At 33.3% G+C, this 20,185-nt stretch overlaps 1 protein-coding gene across 1 annotated transcript; it reads right to left on the bottom strand.

Annotated features, from left to right (window-relative positions):
* Positions 1-15,563: 15,563 nt before the first annotated feature.
* On the bottom strand, positions 15,564-19,791 carry LOC112019467 (probable WRKY transcription factor 14). Its single transcript, XM_024051983.2, has 3 exons — positions 18,714-19,791; positions 17,685-17,825; positions 15,564-17,152 (listed from the first exon to the last, which is right to left on the bottom strand). The coding sequence occupies exons 1-3, from the start codon at positions 19,349-19,351 to the stop codon at positions 16,534-16,536; spliced, it is 1,398 nt and encodes a 465-aa protein (XP_023907751.1). The 5' UTR covers positions 19,352-19,791; the 3' UTR covers positions 15,564-16,533.
* Positions 19,792-20,185: the final 394 nt, after the last annotated feature.

Raw genomic sequence — 20,185 nt, 5'->3', positions numbered from 1 at the left:
GAAATATAGAAGAAGCCACTGAAGAAAGTACTTGGGATTCTTCCTTGAAAAGGTAGTACCTCTGCTGTATGAACTCTTATGCAAGATCCAATTGCTCAGCTACTACTTGGTAATCTAGAAAGCACGGACGCGGCTGGAAGGGTGCCGCACCCGAGTCCCCCGAGTCCGACGCGGCCTGACGCGGGACGCGGCGACTCGCGGTTGTCTGATTTTTTTTTTTTTCTCGGATTTGCGCCAACGAGGCTCGATTCGCGCCGACGAGGCTCAATTCGGCCAGAATCGGTCAATATCGACCATATCGGATCGTATCGGCCGGCGACCGATACGGCCGAAATATGCCGGAAACGGCCGAAACAGGCCGATATCGGCCTTAAAACTCGTCGGAACAGCCGAAATTCTGACCTCAGAGGCATAGTAATGTGTTTCTTGTCTTCTTCTTTCTTTGTTTTGTGAATCAAGGCATAACAATGTGTTTTTTATGAATATTTTAATAGTAAAAATATATAGAAAATATAAATAAAAATATTTTTAATAATTTTTTAATCGCAGTGTTTTTTATGAATATTTTAATAGTAAAAATATATAGAAAATATAAATAAAAATATTTTTAATAATTTTTTAATCGTCGAGATCTCTCGACACTATGCATCCTACTATTTTTCATAATTTTTTAATTGCCGAGTTCCGCACCCGCACCCGAGTCCCGAAACGCACCCGTGCTTCATAGTTGGTAATCCTCCTTCATAGCTCAGCTTTATGTTGATTCTTATGGCATATATTCATTAACTAATCTCTGAGCACATCACCATCAGCCAGCAGGTTGAAGCTTGAATGATTCAAACTTTCCCTCGCAAGTTCAAGTTTTTTTTCCTAATAGCAACTTTTACAAGATTGAATTAGTGCATGATTCTTTTGGTTTATACTTTGTTAAACTGCTTGAAAGTGTGAAGAAACTATTCCTGAATTTCATTTTTTTGTTGTCAATTGCTATTCCGACAGATCTTTGTTAATGGTAACAGTGATCAAATTCTTTGATCATAAGATGGACAAAGATGTAATATTTCATGCTTTTGTGATTGTTTAAATTCTGAATTGTAAAGACAATGATCGTGGATTGACTGCCCACATTATAGGAGTAGACCATATTAGGACAAGCAGGCAGTTGGTGGACAAGAATTTGTACCTGAAAAGTCAATGGGTTTAGAATTGAATAACACTAAATCAGAATATTTAGTTCAAATTCAAAGTTAGTCTACTGTTGCGCCTGCTAAGCTTAATGTAGAGGGTGCAGTTTGTTTGCTCATGTTTCAACTTGCAATGCTATTAGAAATAGAGATCCCAACTCCATCAAAGAGTAAATTTTTCCCAATTTGGCTGATTTTACTTTCCATTTATTATTATTTATATATCTTTCACAATTAATTTTAATGGTAGTATCTGTAGTTGGACATCAGTGTTACAAGACATGTATACACTTTTTAGTTATTCACTTATATTAACTCTGCTTTCATTTGCCGAAAGACATGAAAATGCCACCTTCCAAGGAAGCTCAAGCTCTATGAGTGAAATGGAAAAGGTATTATGATTCAAAAAAGGAAAGGAAATCTCACAAATTCAAGCCCAATTCCTCTGGAGTTTGGAAGCTCTCTGCACCATGGAATCCGAAAGTGGAAACCCCACCTTCCCATATCAAAACTCAAAGCAGAACTGAAAAGGAAAAGTGTCATTCCCGGCTTCCCATTACAAGGTCAAACTACAAACCTTGTCTTAATATATCAATAGGTACAGACACAAATTGTGGTAGATGTGTACGGACCATTGAGGCTGTTGGGCGTGTACAATGGAAAAAAAATTCTTTCCATTTTAAACGACGTATTTTAAAACGACGTGATAATTAGATTCATTTTTTAAAATAATTTATGACCAAAAAAATAGTATTGACTAGTTCTAAAATGCTTTCAAGGTCACATTAATTGTTCTTATGTGACTCTAGTTTGTTCGACATAAAATTAAGCGTCAAGAGAAATCAAATTTATGACCAACTAACGGCACAATAGGACATTGACATACTGTGGCCACTCATGGTATGTATATCAGTATATTAGTCCCACGATTATATCTAACAGACAGCTTATCACCAAAACTCTGAAAGGTTATTAGCACATATTAGATTTTTTTTTTTTTTTTTTTTTTTTTTGGGGAAAGAATCAGTAATTTCATTAACAAAAAAAAAAAAAAAAAAAAAAAAGGAAAAAAAAAAAGAAGAAGAAGAAAAGAAACCCAAAATAACAAAGATTACAAGCAGAAACAACCCAATCCCAGCCTATATAGAATTCAGCTGAGGCCATCCAACAAAATTATACATCAAACAGTACCAAAAGGACACCAATCAGCTCCAATTTAGGGACTCTAAGCATATAAGCTCTAGAACTCTTACATTAAAGAAAGGTACATGCTTCATAAGTTGATAAATTTGAGTACTAGCTTATTGATACGACCCCGGCGGCTGCGAGCTGCACCTCTTCTCCCATGTGGGGTTATGGTGACAAAAGAGTAGACATGGCAAAACGGGTCAGAATTTTCTGACCCGCAACCTGTTTGACCCGTTTAAAAATGACCCATTTTGACCTGCAACCCGATGGACCCAATTTGCCCGTTTTGCCACGTCTACCAACATTGAGTAGATTGAGATTGAGGTGTAATTCTTATAAAATATTTACTTATTCTTTTTCACTTAATATGTTATATACTCCATTATAGTTTGTCATTCTTTACTTGCTATCTTCATTTTTCCTTCCTACTTTAAACAAATCGAAGATTATACCATGATTAGCTTTCAGAAAGCTGGAACAAGAGTTGCACCAAATTTTGGTATCAAGTGTTTAGTGATAGTTGGTAAGTGGTAATAGTATCACCAGTGAGAATCTAATTATAGTTAAGGAACTTAGAAACAATTGACAAATTGCATCTATTTAAATAAAAAAAAAAAAAAACTTGTTTGAAAAATACGGGTCAACTCGACCCGTCCTGCGACCTTACTCGACCCATGATCCGATTCACCAGCAACCCGATTGACCCGACCCGACCTGACCCACTCGTTTTGCCACGTCTGCAAAAGAGAAAAATATGAAAAGCAAGTTAATGTCAAAGAAATTTTGTAGCTATGCTTCAAGGGATAACTAGGACCTATTGACAAGCAATGGCTTGGTTTTTCTCATATATATATATATATATATATATTCTGATATCTCTTTATTATTATTGATCATAGGCCTTCTAAAGGCTTACAACTGAACGTAAATGCAACAACTCGTTAATGATAAAGGAAACAACTGATAAGGATAGAATAAACTAGTGTATTGGATAATAACCAAAACTAAGTTATTGATAAAAACAAATACTAAGAGATATTAGATAACTTATATTTCTCCTAAACAATTGAAATAACAGAGCAATTCTTATATCCTCGTATCCTCAAGTCATGCAGCTTCAATTTTCACTGTACTGCTTGCTATCTGAATAGTAGTCAATATGTAATACTTACTTTCGCTGGGTTCCTTCTGCTGGGTTAAGATAGATTTAACTCCAGTTAATTAATTTAATTATCCAAGTTGATTAATTAGGTCAAATTACATGCAAACCATTGAGTCACCAACAAATCACCAAATAAACTAAATGCGGCGAAAATTAAATTGACATGGTAATTTGTTGATAAATGAGAAAAACTTCTTGTAAGTAAAAAAACTCACTGGATGAATTTAAGGCCACCACTCCCAAAAATCTATTAATCAATAATCAAGCAGTTACAAGTATAAAGAATCTTACTACTACCCTAGCATATCCCAAAATATCAACCTACAGTTGAACCTTCACTTCAATACTCAATTGAACTTGATATTGTAGTAGCCTTCTTTCTTTTGTTGCACAAATCTCCAATCTGTGACTAACTCCTTTGCACGGATCTCAGTACATGATTAACTCTGGCAACGTGATTGATTGTTATTGACTGCAAAGTTCTTCACTTCATAGACAATAAAGATTAGGAAGCACTTAATTACAAAACCCTAAGGCGCACAAAACGCAGTAGTTTCACACAGAGTATGTGAGTTCTAGGTCTCTGTTTCCGTTACTTGATGACTTTTAAAATAAGTCTTATATATGACTAGGGTTGTGAGAAAAGAAACCTTAATCAAACAATTCATCATGAGCCGAATTTCAGATCTAGAAATTTTGAAATCATAGATCTTGATAAATCGAGCTTATGTCGAGCTTCTCCATGAATCTTCGATAGCAGCATCTGTCGAGCTTGTGTCAAGATTTAATGAAACAGCTTTTCTTCACTTGTTTTTTTGGATTAATCTTCATATCTTTAAAGATACCACTTGATATGTTTGAACAACATACTTCATGATATATTAAACCTCACTTAGATCTACCCAATTATAAGTAAAGTTCGTTTTGTCAAAAGATTAGCCAATTACATAGAAAATATGACCCTAACACCTTTTATCTGATTAAGCACCACCCAAACCATTGGGCTTTCTTTTACCCCTAAATCCACAAGTATCAACGTGAACCAAGATCCACAATATTAAAACAAAAATGATCCACAATACGAAAACAAAAATGAGAATGAGAGTTTGAAGAGAATCATATGTGAGGCAAATTGCAAAATAGGCACAAATGGATGGTATCCCACTCATTTTGGGAGTAACACAACCAAACTGAACTCACCAAAACAAGGGCCAATGCTTTTATTTAGGATTATGCAAATCAGTACCAGAGCCAACAAGACCGACCGGTGCCAATTTAGCCGCACCGCTAGTGGGACCGACCAACTGAGCCGAGGCTGGCTAGCGGAGGGCGAAAGGCAGTCCGACACTGGTGCAGTGAAGCCAACAGAATTGAAACCCCGAAACCAAAATCTCCCGAACCGACGAATATATATATATGTATGTATGTATGTATGTATGTGCATAACGACGTGTTTACTGTCACAAGTAACAATAGCTTTTTTATGAAATCAAAACGATGCCTTTCTCACTTTCTCTTGGGTTTGAAAAAAAAATAAAAATAAACATTGTCGTTTTGTCCTAGGTCAAGCGGGCCTACTATATATTCTTTCTTTTCCTCCTCTCACCTAACTCTTCTTCTCACCTCACGCTTCTCAATTCTCACTATCTTACTCTCAGTGTCTCACCGCTCACCAGACAAAAACACCACATCAAGTAAGTGATTATAATAATAATTTTTTTATGGGTAATGTAGAAATGGTTTGTGGCTTTGTGTTAGTCTATAGAGAAATCCAAAGCATAAAGTTTGATTGCTTTGACTTTTTGACTGTGTACTGTTAGTGAACTTAGTGTGTTTAGGTACTTTGGTTGCTGAGGATATAACGCTGAAAGGGGATGGTTTTGGGATTTGTTTCTATCTTTGTATTGAAGAAGAAAACAATGCAATAATATGTTTCACAGGGTGTTGTTGAAAAGGGTTTTTTTTTTTTTTTAGGGTGTGTTTCTCTCTCACCTCTCACCCTTAACTTAAGTTCTTGAGCTATCTGACAATGTGAATATTTTTCTAAGACTCTGTAACTTTGTTGGACATTTTGTTTAGATGAACTATTGGACATTGGATAGGTTAATTGCTCAAAAAATTAGAGTTTGACTTTGGCGGCTTACTTTGACAGCTTAATAAATAAATAAAAGTTCATATTTGCTTGCAATCTTGAACAAGTTGGTGAATTGATATTTGGTTTGAACAGTTTGTATTTGCTTGAAGTCTTGAATAATTTTTTTTTTAATAATCTTAAACTGAACAAACTGATTAAACCAACTGCAAAAAATCGCACCGCAATAGGTCGAAAAACTGACCTTAGGTGGTGTGCATTGGTTCTAATTATGAGAAAATTGATCTCTATCGGTTCAGTGATAAATTTGAAAAAAAAACTGCACCGACCGACACTGCGCACACCCCTACTTTTATTACAAGAGGTTGTCTCTAGCAAAAACAANTTGCAAAATAGGCACAAATGGATGGTTTCCCACTCATTTTGGGAGTAACACAACCAAACTGAACTCACCAAAACAAGGGCCAATGCTTTTATTTAGGATTATGCAAATCAGTACCAGAGCCAACAAGACCGACCGGTGCCAATTTAGCCGCACCGCTAGTGGGACCGACCAACTGAGCCGAGGCTGGCTAGCGGAGGGCGAAAGGCAGTCCGACACTGGTGCAGTGAAGCCAACAGAATTGAAACCCCGAAACCAAAATCTCCCGAACCGACGATATATATATATATATATGTATGTATGTATGTATGTGCATAACGACGTGTTTACTGTCACAAGTAACAATAGCTTTTTTATGAAATCAAAACGATGCCTTTCTCACTTTCTCTTGGGTTTGAAAATAAAAATAAAAATAAACATTGTCGTTTTGTCCTAGGTCAAGCGGGCCTACTATATATTCTTTCTTTTCCTCCTCTCACCTAACTCTTCTCTCTCACCTCACGCTTCTCAATTCTCACTATCTTACTCTCAGTGTCTCACCGCTCACCAGACAAAAACACCACATCAAGTAAGTGATTATAATAATAATTTTTTTATGGGTAATGTAGAAATGGTTTGTGGCTTTGTGTTAGTCTATAGAGAAATCCAAAGCATAAAGTTTGATTGCTTTGACTTTTTGACTGTGTACTGTTAGTGAACTTAGTGTGTTTAGGTACTTTGGTTGCTGAGGATATAACGCTGAAAGGGGATGGTTTTGGGATTTGTTTCTATCTTTGTATTGAAGAAGAAAACAATGCAATAATATGTTTCACAGGGTGTTGTTGAAAAGGGTTTTTTTTTTTTTTTAGGGTGCTGTTTCTCTCTCACCTCTCACCCTTAACTTAAGTTCTTGAGCTATCTGACAATGTGAATATTTTTCTAAGACTCTGTAACTTTGTTGGACATTTTGTTTAGATGAACTATTGGACATTGGATAGGTTAATTGCTCAAAAAATTAGAGTTTGACTTTGGCGGCTTACTTTGACAGCTTAATAAATAAATAAAAGTTCATATTTGCTTGCAATCTTGAACAAGTTGGTGAATTGATATTTGGTTTGAACAGTTTGTATTTGCTTGAAGTCTTGAATAATTTTTTTTTTAATAATCTTAAACTGAACAAACTGATTAAACCAACTGCAAAAAATCGCACCGCAATAGGTCGAAAAACTGACCTTAGGTGGTGTGCATTGGTTCTAATTATGAGAAAATTGATCTCTATCGGTTCAGTGATAAATTTGAAAAAAAAACTGCACCGACCGACACTGCGCACACCCCTACTTTTATTACAAGAGGTTGTCTCTAGCAAAAACAAAGGGTCCTTAAGCCAAGCCTAGGGAGCACCTTCACCTTCTATCTTCTCTAGGTGCATCACAATTCATTACCAACCCAATTTGGTCTAGTTTAACATGCACCATGGGGGATCTTTTAGGTTTTTTAAAATGTGCATTTGTTTGATGAGCTAAGCCTAAGTGCCCTACATGACTTAGAATTGAATTCTTGAACATTTGATTGCTTTCAACTCTTCCTCTAACATCCCTTTTTATGATTCTAATAAGTTGATCTTCATAATAGTTGAGTTAAGATAGATTGACCCTGGTTAACTAATTTAATTATCCAAGTTGACTAATTAAGTAAAATTACATGCAAATCATGGATGCACAACAAATCATCAAATAACTAATATGCAACGTAAATTAAATTGACATGGTGATTTGTTGACAAATGGGAAAAACTTTTTGTAAGGCAAAAACCCCATCGGGTGAATTTAAAGTCATCACTCCCAAAAATTTAATAATCAATAATCAAGCGGTTACAAGTATGAGGAATTTTACCACTACCCGAACTTATTCCAAAATACCAACCTACATTTGAACTTTCACTTCAATACCTAATTGAACTTAATATTGTAGTAGTTTTCTTTCCTTTGTTGCACAAATCTCCAATTTGTGACTAACTTCTTTGCACGGATCCTAGTACATGACTAACTCCAGCAACTTGATTGATTGCTGTTGGCTGCAAAGTTCTTCACTTCATAAATGGTGAAGATTAGAAAACATTTGGTTACAAAACCTTAATGTTCTTCACTTTATTAATTTGAGTGAAGTTTAAGAACCAAAATTATGTATAGAAATAATGTTTACATTCAACAACTATTTTTACTTATATGTTTATGTTTATTAATATATTTAGTACATGGTAGTTGAAAATTTTCACTCCAACGTTCAAGGATTTTGTTTAATGGCATCTCTTCTTCTGCACTATAAGCTATTTGGATTATTTTAATACTGCGTATATTACAATTGCAATTTGAATTAAAGAGGTCGAAAATATGAGTAATTGTTTCCCTACATATCTTGTTATCATAAAACATTCACATTTAGTAGATTTAAGGGCAATGACCCAAAATATATAACCACCTTGAGACCATGTAGATAAGCATTGGACAATTAGAACTATGTAGATTGAAATGCCTTTAAAGAACATATGCAACAACAGTACTAACGTTGTCACTTCTTCTATGATTATTGCTCGTATTATACTCATTAAGTTCTTTTGGAAGAACTTCAAAGATCCTAGCCAAGATGGGCCAAGTAACACTATAACCTACGTATATTATACTAATTTTTTATATGTTAAAATAATACCCAAAAAAAAATTATTATACTGATTAGTATAAACATTCTAAAAACATGATACTTGCCATAATTTGATTGACAACTAAAGGTTGTCGTAAGGGTCTGAATATTACCAATATTGAAATTTCTACTAGATTACGCTTCCTCCACCTGTGCAACACTTACTTTGTAGCTACTAAAGATAATATTAAACGTAATTAACTAAATTAATTTTGGCCTACTTTTTTTTTATAACTAGAATTCTTTTCATATATAAAAACAACTCTAAAAATGTTAGTTTAAAGTTGAGCTCTTACTAAATTTGATGGGATTTGGGTGAGGGTGGATATTTGTTAGAAATTGTCTATAATTCCTATTGATTTTTTTTTTTTTTTTTTGGTAAAGAAGGAAATTATATTTCTTTTCAAATAAGTACTTAGCTGTGTTCCTGAAATTGTCTTTAATTCTCATTGATATGTTTAAACATATGTACAATATCAAATTAATTTTTCTCAACTCCACTGGCCTTATAATTTCATTTTTTATTTATTTTTATCTAATGTGAGAAAGGAGGAAGTTTAAGTATCAAAATTTATTATAGAAATAATTTGACCTTCAACAAATATTGTTATTGATATGTTTATGTTATGAACATATTTAGTATATGGTAGGTAAAAAATTTCACTCCAACGTTTAGGGATTGGGTTTAATGGCATCTCTTCCTTTGTATTTGTGTTGGTGTGGGTTTGTGTTCCAAATACTTTTTATTATTTTTATTTTCTAGCCATTGAAAATTTTTGAGTAAGCTAGCCGTTGGACATTAATGGGTAAAATAATTGTTTGGTAATTATGAGAAAAATAATTGTGTCATGAGTTATTAGTTATTAGTAACCAATAACTATATATCATTATTGTCATGAGTAGCCTATATAATACCCATTGCAACACCCTTTCTTATTGAAAGCTAAAATAGTGTAAAACACTATTCCTTGTTTAGACCCTCAATTTTAAACTTACGGTTAGATTGCTTTTACCCTACTTAATTAGGTGCGGAATAAGAGTAAATGTAATGCAATGAGGCCGAACTACTCTAAAACATATGCATATACAATAGACAATAAGTATAAAGCATAAAGAGTAAGGGAAGAGAGATGCAAACATAAGACAACACCAAGATGTGTTACCGAAGAGGAAAACCAAAGAACTTGACATAAAAGTCTCTTCATGGCCCTTCAAGCCAAAATGATCCACTAGTGAATAAGTTGGAGTACAAGGGTACCAAAAAGACCCTCAAACCTAATCTACCCAAAGTACTTGAGTCCTCTAAGCTCTAGCTACTAACAGACTTCTTGAAATCTTGTCTTCACTAGCTTCTTGGATTGCACAATATCACCCGATTGCATTTGCCAAGCCTCACTATCTTATTATAGCAAATACCCAATGCTTCCCAAGCTCCAAAATACTCTCTACACTCTGAATATGTATGGGTTATGTTTAGATACAAATTTCCTCTCAAGTTATAACAATGGGAGATTGGAGGAGAAGGGAGTACAAGGATTTCTCTCTTGAGGATGAGTAGCTCTCTCTAACAAGGTGGGTGTTGTAGAAACCTTTCTAGAGTTTTCTTCTGAATAGTATCTTTACAATTTTGTGGGTAATGAGGGTATATATAGTATGAGTGAAGGGTATAAGAGTCACACTTAAAATTTTTAAGGTATAAGAGTAACACTTAAAATCCTACCTTTCAATGCATCTCACGGGTCATCTTGCGACTTGGCCAACTATCGAGATGAGTCACGAAACACACTGATTCTTCAGCTTTCAGCATGTGCTCCTTATGTGACCTTTAGCTATCTTAATCAAATCTTCACCACTTAAGACTAAACCCATTATAATTAAATCCCACAAAATACAAGGAAATAAATTAATGCAACTACAAAATTTTTTGTCATGGAATAAAGGCAACATAAGTGTTAGGTGAAAAACCATAACTTAACACTTATAAATTATTTTTTACACTATTATTTTGATGATGTTGAAGTCAAAAAGACAAAACATAGCTTTGATATTATAATAAAGTGTAAATAAGAAATTATGGGGGGAGAGAGAGAGAGAGAGAGAGAGAGATAATGTGGTTTAGCCTTAGAAGCCTATGTTCACATTGGAAACCCTTGATGACTACATTTTTACTAAGTAGGATTAAGAAAATTTTGCCATCACAACACATAAGTTTAAGTTCATTGAACATAGGCTATAGTAAGTAACCTTGGGCCTTAACTTCCTCAAAGGTTAAGATAAATTTTACTATTTCGTTAATAACTTAAACTTTTGGAACAATGATAGTTTACAACCATTTTTCTAGTTTACTTCCTTTTTGTTTGGAACCCACTTGTTGAGAGAGAAAACGGGGTTGGTGGGGGGGGGGGTGGCGGAGAGGAACTCTAACAACATAATTACGAGAAGAGAAAAAAGCTTTATTATTATTAATAGGACATCTTAACTCTTTAAGATTTGCTTTAGGCCTTATATATCACTAATGCAGATAAGCTTAATGGGATTATGTATATATCCTAAGAAAGTAGTGTAATTTCTTGCAATCAAATAAATATTTTTTTAGAACTAATTAAATAAATATTAAGCAAAGTATAATAACCTTACATGATGCTTTGTGAAATCACACTTCGTTTCTCCCTTGCTGAATTAAATATTGACCTTCTCTAAATCTGAAAATATTATAAATTAGATACTGATTATCCTTAAGATAATAAGGTTAACTAAATGGACTTACTTGGTGTAAAAATAGAAGTAGAAATTAGTCATAATATATAAAATACTTCCTTTTCCTTTAAAATACAACAATTTTATTAAAAGTTTTAGGTTATTTATCCACAAATCCATTGCTTCTCATTCAGTTTTGAAGTCTGTATTTTTATTTTTAATTTTTAATTAGAATTATATTTTCTAAAGCATTTTGCATTTTGCATTGTGCATCTTGTGATTTTTATTTTTTAAATTAGGATAAAAAATGTGTAGGGTCAGGATTTGTAACCCAAACCCAAAACAATGAATTTATAAAGAGTAGGTGAAAGAGCTGGGCTAGTTGTGAATTTAGCGACTGTTAATTATGATACTAAGGGATGGACCAACATAAAAAAAACACTTAACCGCTAAACATATTGATGTCCGAAGAGGTATATTATTGATTGAACAGTGAATACAGTTCTTAGAGCTACAGTTAAATCTTTCTCCTCCTCCCCCTTTCTTTTGTTTCCCTGATCCCCATTCTTTGTAGACCTTTCTCATTTATATAGCCTTCTTCTAAACCATTTTTATCGTACACTTGTTCTTCATCCAAGCAATCACTTGAGTACATGTCACATCAGGTATCTTCTTTGGAGTGTTGGTAGTTGAAGTTGTACTGTTCAGGACTCTTCTTTACATAAATGTGGTCAGAAAAGTTGCTGCAGTGCATTAAACACGGTGGTAGCAGCTTTTTCCTTTAGATATTGCTCCGTTCTTATCATCTTCAGACGTGCCTAGAGCTTATCCTTATCATTGGAATTGCTAAGAAGATCACTTGAACCTCCCAGGTACTTGCTTGATCGAGACTCTTTATATCCGAAGAGAATACGCTCTTCGGCCTGATGATGATCTCTTTGGACTGCCCTTCTCGATCATTTCCAGGTATATTTCTCCCATTTAGAATCCTTCTCAATCATTTTCTTCTCTTCGGACATACCTTAACCCAAAAAATGGGCCTCAGGCCCAATACACAATGCTGGGCTTTCACCCCCACAAAATGGAAAATTAAAATCAAGGTTGCAATAATAATCTTTTAGGGAAGCAAGTCTTTTTCCTTTGTTTTTGGTATGTATATCAACAAAATAATTTTAAAATAGTTTTTTTTTTTTTTAAGACTTTGAGGATGAAATATGAATGGTCTAAAATATTTTCCTGTTCAAAGTATATCCATTTATCTTTCAAAATAAGAGGACTATATTATACTTTCACGAAATAACTTGGTCAGAGGTCAATAAAAATTTTCCAAAATATTTTATGCCTATATGAGAATGTGAGATCAAGATTGTGATAACTTACTAATAAAATAAGGCTTTTTTTTTTTTATTGTGCTAAATACTGATAAAGCAAGACTTAGAACATATCTTTGTTTACTTTTCTTTTTTGTTAAAGATTTTTACTCATTTATATCAAGCTGTATTGTGTTCGGCACAAAAAAAAAATAAAAAATAAAAAATAAAAAAAAATTCCTTTCCGTATAATATTGGCAAGAACTCTTTAAAAAAAATATTGACAAGCGCACATGGGTCTTAGGTAAAATAGAAAATAGGAAAACTGATAAAATTTAGTCATAAACTTGATTGTAGCTTGAAACTACAACTTTATTCAATATCTTTTTATTGGATGTGAATTTTAATAAATCCACCGCTGGATTAATTGCATTTTCTTTTTTATATCTTCTATGGTTGCAAAATTCCTAGAAGATCAAAGATCAATAACTATATCATCAATCAAATATTTAAATTTTAAGTTTTTGTAACCCAAAATTATGCATAAAATATAAGTTTATAAATTGAACATTAAATAACATCTGAATAACATGAAATTCGATATGTGTGTTAAAAACATGCAATCACTAGAATGGTTAGATTTTTAAAATATATAGATATGTTAATTTTTTTAGTGGGAGTTAAGTTACAACTATATTTGTAGCTAAACTTTATCTAAAACTAATTAAATAAGTAAATAGATAATAACTCAGAAAATTTTTATTTTTATCTTGGGAAAATAGAAACGGAGAGTACTGATTCCCAACATGATGTAATAAGTAATGATATTAGGCTTATAACTAATTATTTGACCAAACATATATAAGAACAAAAGATGTTTCATGTGCATATGATTTTTAGGATTTGAGATAAGAAAGTTCACTGAATGCGCAGAAAGTAAGTATATATCACCAAAAGTTTCAAAAAAGAGTAAATGGTCATGAAGCTTTGTGTTTGTCATCAATTATAACTCCCATTCTTTCTTTTCAAAATCATTACAACAGTCACTCCCATAAACGCAATTGCACCTAAATTCCTTCAAATGCATAATGACTCTTATTCCAATCAATCAAGAGTGAGGAAAACCCCATTTGAGAACTATGAACTGTTCCTTTCCTCCGTTGAAGTGACTTCAATTGAAAGGGTATGAAATATTCATTAAAGTTGATCGATTTGACAGAACTTTGGGTCACTATTTCCCATTAAATTGAGTTAATTATTAATGTTCCTTCAATTACCAAGGGAGGCATAGGGCTCCAATGTTACAAGTGCAAAATTTGGACAAGTGTGGAAAGGAAAACCTTATTACCCTACTTTAGCATTATTAATATTCAATAGTTGAAACTTGAAGCTTCACAGGAATTTTTTTTATTTTATTTTTTATTTTAAAATCTTCTTGCTCATTTTTACATATGATGTTAATGTTGAAGAATGAATTTATATATAAATAATATATATATATATATTATAATATATTTTTTATATGATGCCACTTTGACAATATTTACATGCAAAATATTTAATTTTTTTATCCATACATAAAAAAATCCAAATTGAAATAAAATATAGATAAAACAAATCTTTATTTTTTAATTTATGTTTTGATTTATTTTTGAACAAAAAAAAAATTCAACCGTGAATTATTAAAAATAATATCAGCGGGAAAAAAGTAATCCCCAAGGTCAAAGTATATTTTTCATGTATAATTTCTTCTTTTCAACATTTTCTTCTTCTACCATTTTAAATTGCAACTTTTTTCCTTGATTAAATTCTCATTGCCATGGCCGTAGTGTTTATTTTTTATTTTTTATTTTTTTGAGAACATTGGACCATTCATATTCATGTTCACATAAATCATAAATATTTCTCATATTCATAACATATTTTAATTATTTTTATCACAAAATATAATAAGAAAATAAAATTTCATTCAAGTTATTAAGAAAATCAAAAGCTTTCATTAACTTAATCCTCTAGCTATTTTATAATGAAAAACGCATTATAGACATGCATAATATCAAATAGCTTAGTAAAATCACTTGTAGTAAAGACTTAATGAAACTTGTTGATATGCTTATTTGTTGAAAGTTGGTTAAATTATAGTTATATTTTTTTAGAAAAAAATTAAAGAAACTTAGCATCAAAAAATAAACTAAAAGGCTAAAAATAATGTATTGATCTGATGATAAATAGCTATCATCAAGAACGGACGTCATAGGTTAAAACTTTTTCTAAAAAAAAAAAAAACTAAAAATAATAAATTGTTACCAAACAGACACATAAACCTATCCCTTCAAGAATAAAAAGTAGATCGATCCATGGTATGAATGCAAAATGCCAAAATCCTTGTAACATAATAGTGGACATTATGCAAAGATAAGAGATTTAATTCTCACTGTTGAGCAACATGCAATAAAAGAAAATTACTTACATGAAAGAGCTAGACACTGAAAATATGTTTAAACAGTATATAAACAGGGTATAGTCAATCTCATTGCAGCTTGCTGTTAAGGATAGTGTACTCTGAAAATTCAGTACACCCGTGAATTTTCAATTATTAAGTTATTAGGCAGGGAAATTCTAGTTCACAGTTCTTCAAGTAATGAAAAATCTCTTCCATAAGTATATATATATAAAGAGTTTTGATTCTTAACATAATTGTGCAGCTAATAGCAAAGCCAGCCTAAATATTATTATCTACGTACATAATATTATACATGCACAGTTAACCATCCACATGCAGAGTTATTAAATGACAACCTCGTTTAGCTGGAATATAGTACTAAAAGAGAGAGAGAGAGAGAGAGAGAGAGAGAGAGAGAGAAACAAGAAATGATCATGAACATAGAAAATAAGTGTGATTAGTAACTTTTATTTTCTCATAAACAATCACCTTTATAAAAATTTAAAAAATAAATAACTAGTACACTTGAAGTAGAAATAAAAAAGAAGCACAAGTTGGATGGATAATATAAGAAACAGAAAGCTGAGGAACCCAAAGCATGTATTTCTTTCTTTCTTTTTCTTTTTTTCTCTTTGCACATCCCTAGAGAAGACTGATAAGAAAAGTCAAGCTTTCTTAATAATTTTTTTCTTTTCTCTATAATATTCTTTTGTCATCTTTCATTTATTTTCCCCCATCAAAGCAAGCAATAAAAGCATTATTATTTATTTTTCTTTTTCTTTTTCGCCTACCCACCCACATGACCAGAGGGGTAGGATTGCATAATTTTTCCCACTTCAAAAGATGAATGCCGAGTCCCATCTTTGTATCAATCTCCATACTGAGCTTTCCAGTCATGTCTCTGATGGATGTACTTGTTTTGACTGTAGAAACCTTCTGTTCCTCAGCTTTCTGTCCCATCCACCAATATTCCAAAAGGAATCTGGGACTCATGGGTCTGCTTCCAGTAAACCAGCACTGTCTTTTACTCTTTTTCCTAACCCCTGACACTGTTTCGGTAAATAACAAGAAAAAGAAAGATGGTGTAGAGTAGAAATCTGAATCTCCCTCCACATGAAATGTCACAACAAATTTTACATTAATTTCACAATTGCTGAAGGGGAAACTTATGATTGAAGTATAACGAAAATGATATCAGCGGTCTTCCCAATGAAAGTAATGTGCTGCATTGTCATAATCGTCAGTTCAACAAATTGTGAAAAAAAATGGCAAAATTTGTTGCATTGTTGAGTATTCAAACCAAAGGTTAAGGTTTATAGCGGGACCTGAAATGCAGAATTGCACCGTATGAACTACTAAATGACTATATTAGTGGGGGAATTGGTTGTTTCAAGGCCTTGTTATAACCCCCTCTTAGCTTCTCCAAATGAGTTTGTGGTATTGGTGTTGTTGTCCCCCGAAGGCCAATCAAACAGGCTGAATGGATCCATGGCCTTGCTTTCCTTCTGTTCATGATCTCCTGTAAACCCTTGATTGAACAAGAGGTCTAAAGGGTCAGTCTCAATTTCTTCTAATTCAGCAAAGAAATCCTGATCAGACTGGTTTGACCCTACTATCATTGCTGGCCTGTAATCAAACCCTTGATCATTACTGAATTCTCCATCATTGTCCATCTCCAATTGCTTATCAATGTCCTCAATCTCTTCCTTAACAGATGCACTTGTTGCTGAGCTTCCAGCAATAACAGAAGACACATTGTTGTCATTGCTGCTCTCCCTTTGTTCTTCCTTTGGACTAGTTGGCTTCTGAGCCAGCTGAGCACCTAGTGAGTTCTTTGAAGTAACATTGGTCTTTGATGGCTGAGACCTGGTTGAGCCAGCAAGAGCATTTCTCTGAGTTGGCCATGGATGGTTATGCTCAGATGTGTATGTAATTACCAACATGTTTGGATCAGTCCGGCTTCTCTCCACTTGTTTCCTAGCTGAACATCCCTTTGAGCTGCTACATCTATAATAGCCCCTATATATACATAGTATCCAAACATTTATCCACAAAAATTAGTGTAATTCTTAAATCATGTCATGCCAATAGAAAAATAGTTGTTGATAATAAGTTTATAAGCAAAAAGTCTATATTCTAATCATCATCATTATATTTATTTTCTTTTGCTGAAATAATCATTATCATCATAATAATAATAACAACAACAATAGTATACTTAATTGTGTTTGCTTTGCTCAAACACCATTAGTAATAGTCAATTTACGGTACAAAAAGATATTTATTTGAGGTCTGTGTTTTAGGAAACTTTTGTGGGTTGTACTGTTTAGAAGGATCTTTCCAGTCTTAGTTAGTTGCATCATTTTAATATATTTAATGTTGATTAAGCAAGAACCAATTAAAAGTAAAAACGTCTGTCAGTTAGAGATACAAATTGCAGCCTTGGCAGAACTTATTATGTTAAAGAACTTGGACCCTTTATCGAGAATGAATATCCGAAACTTTCTTTGTGTTTTATTTTGGTCCGAGAATATCTGGAACTTGATCTCACCTTGGATAAGGAGAACCTTTAATGGGTTTCTGACCGTACTTTCTCCAAGCCCACAGATCAGAAGGAACTACTTCTCCGCTTGGCCTGCTATTTGCAGCTGCTGGCGCTGGAATACAAACCACCTTCTTTGCCTGGCTCTTCCTGCATAAATAGTTATATATAAAACATTATCAAAATTTAATATTTTATTGCCAACAGTTTGTACTTAAACAAAAGAAGAGAACAAGACCACAACTAATGAAGCATATATAATTTTGATTGTTATATAAACAACATGATTCTCTTAATTTCTTGGTGAATTAATGTTTCAAATCAACAGCTTTTTAGCAGAAATTCGATGTTTTAGATAATTATCTTAAAGAAAGCTGAAAAGGACGGTACATTCTAAAGGCACAGGCCTATACCAATCAAAGCATAGCTATCCTTTCAGGTGTGTTAGCTAGGGAAGAAAAGTAGTATGAGAAAACTACATGAAAGTTAAGTTTGTGAAGGTTATTGTGACACCAGTTAGCCCACCTTTTCAGATTGATTTATACCCATCAAAGATGCATGTATCTTGTTCTTAGTATTAATGTTAACAGTGAGAAATCTCACCTGAAAATCATAGAGCTCCTCAAACCTCAATCAAGACAACAAACAAAATCAATCTAAAAATGACAACTTGGACACTTAAAACCTATATTAAACCCTATTCCTTAGATCTTTGCCATGATTTTATGACAATCCAAGTTCCCAAAAAACATAAAGAAAATAAAATCTTACATGAATCCATTTTTTGTGAATTCTTGTAACTATGGTTTTTTTAACAAAGACATCTAAAATTTGAATCTTTATCTCTTACTAATTTTTTTAACAGAGACATCTAAAATTCGAATCTTTATCTCTTACTTAAAGGCGTTTTAAAAAATAAAGATCACAAAATTGAATAAGACTGATTAAAACAACTTTAAAATAAATTGTTTAGAGTTAATTCATGAAAGAAGGTGTCCTAGCTAACTAGCTAGATAAGATAAAATTAAATACACTCACCTTCTTTTAATACCTGGATTCCGGGGAGATGAGATCTGCACCGCGGTGTTGTCGATGAAGCAAGGCTTGGAGCTATTAGGAACACTAAGAATGTCACTTGGAAGCATAGCAGGAGCCTTAATTCCCCTAGCCATCACCGGTGAACCACATGGGGACACAGACAACTTTGCATTATTAGGAGAGATCTGAAGCATCCTTGAAAATATATTACAAGGCCTTTTCATCTCATCGTGGTCAAGAACATTAACACTTGTAGAGCTACTACTAGAACCAACACCACCACCAACATCAACGTGTAGTAAACCAGTAAAACCGCTCGTGTGACTTTCCTCAACACTTGAAGTAGCAGTACCAATAACATCAGCAGAATTGGAACTGCCAAAGAAGCTAGAACTGGATGATAAATGGAGCTCATTGAGAAGCGGATCTCGCATATTAGAGAATGGATCGCCAAAATTATCTCTAGGCTGCTCTTGTATGGAAGAAAAAATCATGGGATCCGAAGGAAACTGCCACTCAGAAATGGGTTGTGAAGAATTGCCTGTAATACAACCATATGGCCCTCCACTAGCTCGAACTATGTCAGTTAAATCACCTTGATAATTGTCCATCCTTGACATAAACAAACTGATGCTCATACTTTTAATGCAAAAGCAAAAGCAAGAACAAGTATGAGAGAAAGAGTGTCATTTGGAATTAAAGGGTAGTCAGAGATTTTCTTTTTCTTTTGTACCCAACAGACGTAAAGAGCATGCAACTCTTGGGTTTGTTATTTGGGTGTGTGTTGTTGTTTGATTAAGCTATGAAGAACAAAAAAACAAAAAACAAAAATATATACTTTGTTCTGGGGAAATGGGTTTTGGTTATTTGCTAGGAAGCAGATAAACAAGCAAGCAAACAAAGAAACAAACAAGTTTTTTTGAAGGTTGAAACTGATTGTTCTTCTCAAAAACAAAGAGAGAATGGTTTTGAAGAAAGAGAGTCGCTGACTTTTCACACATACCAGCTCTTCTTCATACGCAACAAAGAGAGAGAGAGAGTCTATATGTGCTTTAAAAATGATAGTTATAATAAACTAATAGGTGATAGGTCTTGAGGTGGGTGATTATGATATAAAGGCTCAAAGGGTCAAATTTATGCAACTGTTTTTTTCATTAAATATGTTAATTTTCATTTTAATCTCTCTCTCTCTCTCTCTCTCTCTCTCTCTGAAAAGTTAAAACTAAAAGAACTACTTTGCAAAAAGTCCTTCTTCGAAAACAAGTGATGGGAAAGTAAAGAGGCGGCAAGTAGCCGCATTTCTCGGAAACGTTTCGAGCATTTTGATTCAAAGCTATTCCCGTTTCTTTTTTTTTTTTTTGGAAGCCTGTTTTGAAAGAAGCAGCTAGGAGTCTAGGACTTAGAAAGCACAATCTCCGTGTGTGTGTGTGTGTGTGTGTGTTAGTCATTGATGAGTGATGACCACCACTTTC

Source organism: Quercus suber, unplaced genomic scaffold (assembly GCF_002906115.3).
Source record: "Quercus suber isolate HL8 unplaced genomic scaffold, Cork oak 2.0 scaffold_88, whole genome shotgun sequence".
In the NCBI taxonomy this organism is placed as follows: Eukaryota; Viridiplantae; Streptophyta; class Magnoliopsida; order Fagales; family Fagaceae; genus Quercus; species Quercus suber.
This window is presented reverse-complemented; position numbering and strand designations above follow the sequence as displayed.

Excerpts from the sequence above, each read along its gene's own strand:
- LOC112019467 (XM_024051983.2), bottom strand. The coding sequence starts at position 19,351 with ATGAGCATCAGTTTGTTTATGTCAAGGATGGACAATTATCAAGGTGAT. Across the intron at positions 17,826-18,713 it reads AATCCAGGTATTAAAAGAAG|GAAGAGCCAGGCAAAGAAGG; the intron begins GTGAGTGTATTT and ends CTATTTATGCAG. Across the intron at positions 17,153-17,684 it reads AAAGGTTCTCCTTATCCAAG|GGGCTATTATAGATGTAGCA; the intron begins GTGAGATCAAGT and ends ATGTATATATAG.